Raw genomic sequence first — 6,916 nt, forward strand, 5'->3', positions numbered from 1 at the left:
ACAAATCTTTTCTTTTTTTTCCTTCTTGTTTTCTTTCAATACAATAATGTGTATACATACATACATACGTTTAATAATGTTCATTCGAGTGCTCTTTCCTCACACTACTTTAACAATGAATCGTGTTAATGATTAGTTCGAATATTTTTGGAAGTGATTTCGAAGTGGTTAGAATCATTTCTTCAACGTTTTCAATCACTCTAAAATATGTTTTAGAGTGTATATGTTTGGTAGAAGTCACTTTTTCATTAACTAAAGTCATTGTTGAGCAAAAATATGGTGTTTGGCGACCAAAGGGATTTTAGAAAAATAAGAAATCACTAAGATTTGATTTTTAAAGCATCACCTCTCTAATGATTGTGGAAAAATGATTAATTGGGAATCATCACCTTATTTTATATAGTTTTTGAAATACTCAAAATACCTTTTTAGTAATTTAAAATCACTTTTAGTATCAAACATAATGATTGAAAATCAATTTTAAGAATTTGTTACCAAACATAAATTTGATTGTTTAGAAATCGATTGTACCTATTTTTTTTTTTTTAAAAAAAATCATTACTCCAACTATAAATCTCAAACACACCCTTAGTCATTCAAAACCAATTTTGATAACATGAAAAACACATGTTAAAAAGTAAAGTTAAATATTAAACAAAATCTTTGTGATTAAAAGACATATTTTTCTAATGATTTTGAACGTGATAAAATGGTTTTAACAATTTCAAAATCACTCCGAAAGATGCATTCAACTTAGAATATACAATCTTTGTTTATTCAAAAGAAAATTTATTATGAGAGTAATTAATTTGGTCTAAAACGACCGGAAGTGAGAGTCTAGTTGTGAATTCATTTCATATTTGACCCAAGAAGTTTACAGGTCCCATAACTAGAAAAAGAAAACATTAATTTTATATCTTATTAACTCTCTACAATAAATACAAACAGAATTAAATTCACAACTCTCAAGACTTCACAACTTCACTGATCAATGTTTCGTGCAACTAAGTTGGTTGGAGAACTTTTTTTTTCTTTCAAGTTATTTAAAGTTTTAAATTTCATGTTTATGTAAATTTATTGAAGGAAAAAAAAGTCAAAGAAATTGTAAATTTAAAAGGTTGATATAATTAACCTTAATTAAATAAATTAGGGTTAAGGGTGTTTTTTTGGTTTTTTTTAATCTTATAGCTCGACATCTTTTATGTCACTCTTTAACTTTCTGGTCATAAATTATGGGATTTGGTTGCAGTATTTGAGTCTCTATTTCCTCTTCATTTACGCCAACTCATTATCCTCTCCGATCTCATTTCTCACACGTCAAAATGAAGCCATTGACTGCACCTTCTTCCTTTCCAACTTTGGTCCCTTCCTCTCTCAAACCCCCCCACCGCCCTTTTTCCATTTCTTAATTATTCCCTTTCATTTCTAATTATTATACCCATAAGCTTCTATGTCACATATCCTACATCCCAAATCATCTCATTCTTCCTGTTTTTTTTCTTTCCCCATATTTATTGTTTCTTGGACCCAAATATCCCATTCTTAGTTTTGATGGGAAAAAAAATCTCATCATTTTTCCCTATCAACTTTCAATATAATTGAAGTGAAATTTTTAAATTATTCCAGAGAAATTATAAAAAGTACCCATTTTGTTAAATTATTTACAAAATATAACAAAATTTCAGATTCTAATTCTATCAATAAATTGATAGACAATGATGGAATTTTATCAGCTTCTATATTGATAGAATCTAAAATTTTGCTAAATGTCGTAAATATTTTAGTTTATTTTGTTATATTTGAAAATGTTTCATTATTCTACGTATTTATTAAAGGATAACAAATGGTAATAATAATAATAACAATAAAAAGAACCTTTTTGGAATTAGAGAAGAGATTTTTTTTTTCTATTTTGGATTAAAAATTACACGACAGGAGATCAAATCATTTCCTACATACTAAATGGTCGTTTTTTATTTTCTTGTCTCAAATGTAATTTTCCCCCCTTAAAGTCACATTAACATAGAGGTAAATAATATAAATCGGGGTGGAGAATTTGAACACAATTCGTTTTAGTCTCGATATATATAGATCTTGGTTAAGCTAAGTTTATTGTTTTTGACCTAAAAGTTCATTTTAGTTTTAATGGAAAAAAAGATAAAGTTCCCATTGTTTTTTATCCCCAAAAACTTCGAACATACTGAAGTAAATATTCTAACAAAAATCCAAAATGTTAAATTATTCTACACCTTATTATTTCTTTTTTAAGAAAAAAAAGGACAATAAAGGAATTCTCGAAATTAAAGATGATATTTCTTTTTCAATTAAAAGATAACATAATAGGAGATCAAATTTTTAAATATTAGTTTAATTAAGGATGATAATTATTTTTTTAGTCATGACTAATCTATGCTTTGATTGACATTAGAGGTGGATAGTTTTAAGACTCTGGCTTATTTACACACAGATAGGTAGAGGATGAGCTAAGGTTTTGGTTTAAAAATAACGTGTTAGGTGGTACTCTTGAAGCTTTTATTAATTCCAATTACGTACGACTTTCATAACTTATGGTTATTTTTATTTTCTCTAAACTGATTTCTTGACTTATTTGATTCAACCCAATCCTACTCTTGAATTATAACATTATTTAATACAATAACTAATTTGATTCAACAATTGTTTTTGAGATAATAATAATAATTAAAAAGAAAACGTCCTTGATTTGAGAGAGATTAGATGAAAACCTTTTTAATCTTCAAGGGATTTGGAAAGCTGTTAATTTAGGAGATTACTTACTCCTTTTGACTTGATGATCATAATAATTATCATATAAAAACTACATAAAATTAATGTGATTAAAAATTATATTAAATAAAACTATATGTATACATATAAAATGGGTTTTTTCAAAAATAGAAATAAAAAAAAAATTATAAAACAAAACTAATAAAAGATAAAATTTATTATACTTGATTTTTGTATAAAGTATAAATATTTTGTTAAATGTTTTATTCGGATAATTTTCTTTACTTTTATAGTACTTTGATGGATGTAAATTGTTTAAAATATTTTAAACTATAAAAAAATTATCTAATTTGATCTATTACATATAAAGAATTAATTTTTCTTATACTTATGAATATAAATTAGCTTATTTTACTATATTTAAAAACAACTTTAGATTAATTCAACTACGTATATGAAAAGATCAAATTATATTTTTTTCGACTATTTATTTAATCTCTTATTTTAGTTGAGAGGTTTTTTCAAAATTAGAAATAATTTGACAAATTATTTACGTTTCATAGGACAAAATTAACCAAATTTGTTATACTTTATTTTAGATAAAATTTATTACATTTTTATATGAAACGTAAATATTTTATCAAACGTTCTACTTTTGACTATTTTTCTTTAATTAATTAATCATTTAGTGAAAAATATAAAATTTATTCCATTATTGTTTATTTGTTTTTCTTACTGGGTTATTAGTATTATTATTATATATATATATATATGTATGTAGGTAAAGGAAAGAAAGGAAAAGATCACAAAACGACGACGGCTTAGGTGTATGTCAGAGTTCGATCGTCCGGAGCGGAGCAGCGCAACGAGAGTCCTGTCTTTTTTGTTCTTTTTGGTTTTTCTTTTCTTTTTCTATTTCTTTCTAAAATATAATTTCGTTCTAAGTTGTTTTTTCTTTTTTTTTTTAATTTCATTTGGTTGAAATTGAAAAAAGAATACACGAATATATCGTGTTCTCTAATTATCCACTCATTTATCAAAAGGGTAAAAATGTAAATTTCCCAATTACTTAAATCAGTTTCATTTTTAATATTCATTTCAAGATCTAATTTTCTAATTTATTATTTATTTTGTGAATATTATTTTCTTTTTCTCCTTTCTTTCGCCCACCGTCGTTTTTTACATTCTAGAGATCTTTTATTATTCTAAAATTAAAGAGCAAATAATTTAAACTGTCCTTTACTTAAGAAGAGATGTTTTAGAATACTGATTTGATAGTTACGTTTTATTTGTCTGTAACAGTATGTTCAATTATCATTTACATCTTGTATTATTAAATTTCCTAAAAAGATATATAATATTATTGAATATCCATTCAATTAAATGTGAAAAAAAAAATATGGTGTTTACGTAAAAAAAAAAAAACTTTATTAATATATCACTAAATTAAAAAGACCTTATTGCATGGGAGATTGCTTGCCTTCGTTAGTGTCTTCCTAACCCTCCTTGGGGAGCAGATTCTCTAGATGGGATCTCACTATGCAAAAGATATGAAACAACAACTATGTATATATATATATATATATAACACAATATATTTTTTGGTTGACTTAGAATTAATTTAAAGATGCCAACCATTTAAAATCAGCATTAATTAGAGAAAAAAATAATATATTGCATCATTCACCACAAAGTAATCTATTACTTTAAAACTATGTTAAATCACCACATGGCAGCTTCAAGATTAAATTTAGATTTAATGGTAGAGGTGATCAATTCTTCTCCGCATCGAACATAAATCCTTCCTATATATAACTTTATTTTCAATTATCCACCTAAAAAGATGTTTAATCAAATAAACATTTGATCTTATTTTACCTTCATTTTATTCGATAAAAATGGTGAATTTTTAACTATAACAACCGACGTATTTAGTATAGACTTAGGGAATTCGATTCCCCTCAACTTTATACTTAAACAATATCATTTTCAAAAGTTAATCTAATGGTAAAACTGTCTTACAATCCCTTTTAGATCTAAGTTCAAATCTTACTTTCTACCATCACTACGTGTAGATCAAAATAATGTAGGCATGAGATTTAGAAATTATATGTTAATTTTGACAATCCCAATGTATTATAATATTAAATTACATATATAAAAAAATGAGATAGCTCTAAGGCAGTTACCATACACCCATTGTATTCAATGCAACGAAAGAACAATTTTCCATTAAAAAAAAAGGATTGGGTTAACTTTATTTATTTGCGCGTTAAACGTATAAAAGAAGTGAATTAATTAAAGATTTGATGTCACATACTTTAGCTAAAAAAATATTAGTTGAAAAAGTAAAGAAGTTAGTGTGTAATAATAAGTATAAATGAGCTAATATTAAATTATATTACATATTTTATGAGATGCCTCGAGAAATGGTTCGTTTCTTCATTCTTAGTCCATCAGATTCAGTACATGCAGAAAAACACAGTGTACTCATCTCTCTCTCTCATCGTGAGTTAAAAATATTACAAAAAAGCAAAACAAAACAATCGAAGTTTATGGATCCCGAAGTCGTGTCAATCACTCAACACAAAAAATGTCAAAACTAACCAAAAACAGATCAAATCCCACATTCTCATCATCTCCTCAAACATGACTTAAATTATTCCGAGAGAACTATTGAAAATGAGAAACTCAGCTAAATCAAGTATTCAAGTGTTGTGGGTTTATAAGGTATAGTTGACAATTATGACTATATATATATATATATGAAATGAGAATTATCAAATATAATCATAAATTTATAGTCATAATATAGACTATAACTAAATATTGTTCTATTAATAGAAGGTTGGATTTATCATCTCACAATCTTAGATACCTTTAGGATCTTTTAAGAAAATTAGAATTAAAATAAAAAATTTATTGTAAATTTTGAGATCTCGATCACTAAACAAATAGAAATAAAAATAATTAATGTATATTATTTCTAGAACAAGGAAATTTATTATATTGTATAAATTTTTTGGTTTATTTTTAATTAAAATAAAGGGTCACGTTATATATAAATTAGGGTTATTGCAACTTAGGATGCTATTTTTTCTCTACAATAAATTACGTTTTTACTTAGTCGTCGTCTCTTCTGTCTTAATCTTACTCTTACAAAAGAGAACAAACAAACAAATAAGATACCTTCTTCGTTTGTCCCACTGATCTTACCTCAAAACCAACAATTTCAACACAATTCCCTGAAATTCTCAACTGTTAATTCATTCATTAATTTGAATTTCCAAATCGGATCTGAAATTAAATTCAATTTACATGAATTCAACGTAAAAACGTGTAACGATAATTCGTTTTACATAATTAGCTTGAGAGGAAAATTGTACATTAATTAATTCAAGGTGTAAGAAGAAGAAGAAGAAGGTTAACAATGGCGATTTAGTGAAAAAGTAATGGATCGAACAATTTCATTTACACTCGCAGAAGCTTCGTTTAGCAGATTTTCTTACTCTGTCCTCATGATCAAAACTCGCATTTAAATACGGTTCAATTTCATCTCTATGCACGATCTCCACAAATTCAAGCTCCATTAATCTCCTTCTACAACTCGGCGGTCTCTTCCGCTTCCGTGGCGCCGGCGGACATTGTACCACCGCCGGAATCTTGTTCTCCGCCGACGTCGGTGTACGGCAACACAATTCTTCCGCTCCCCCGTCCTCCCCCTTGTCGATTCGATCTTTCTGAATTATCACACCCCCGCGATCGCCTCCCATTACTACTGCCGTCGACGGCAGTGGAATTTGAAGCTTGATCGGCGGACGACGGACGATTTCCAACAATGTCCGTCGGAGATCGAGTTCGGTGGACATTTTTTCCGTGAAAGATTGAATTAAATAGAAGAATATAGAAGAAGAAGAAGAGAGAGAGAGAGGGATTTGGGTGGAAAATGAAGAATAATGTTTGTTTGGGGATGAGAGGAGTGGGTATTTATGTGGGCAGATAAAAAAAAAAATCAAATTTTATTTATTTATTTTTATTTTATTTTTATTTTTACTTTTGATTGCTTTTGTTTTGTTTTTTTAGAGTAAAAATAAAAATAAAAATGGGAGTTGAAGAGAGTGGCGTGCATTAGAAGATAATTAAGAAGGGAGAGAGGGTGTGTCTCTTTATT

General features: G+C 27.2%; 1 protein-coding gene across 1 annotated transcript; it reads right to left on the reverse strand.

The window, feature by feature from the left end:
- Nucleotides 1–6,068: 6,068 nt before the first annotated feature.
- LOC103489420 (cyclin-dependent protein kinase inhibitor SMR1-like) lies at nucleotides 6,069–6,690 on the reverse strand. The gene has a single exon (XM_008448578.2). The coding sequence runs from the start codon at nucleotides 6,612–6,614 to the stop codon at nucleotides 6,213–6,215; it is 402 nt and encodes a 133-aa protein (XP_008446800.1). The 5' UTR covers nucleotides 6,615–6,690; the 3' UTR covers nucleotides 6,069–6,212.
- Nucleotides 6,691–6,916: the final 226 nt, after the last annotated feature.

Source organism: Cucumis melo, chromosome 10 (genome assembly GCF_025177605.1).
Source record: "Cucumis melo cultivar AY chromosome 10, USDA_Cmelo_AY_1.0, whole genome shotgun sequence".
NCBI classification, from domain to species: domain Eukaryota; kingdom Viridiplantae; phylum Streptophyta; class Magnoliopsida; order Cucurbitales; family Cucurbitaceae; genus Cucumis; species Cucumis melo.

Coding starts and splice junctions, on each gene's coding strand:
- LOC103489420 (XM_008448578.2), bottom strand. CDS start 6,614: ATGTCCACCGAACTCGATCTCCGACGGACATTGTTGGAAATCGTCCGT.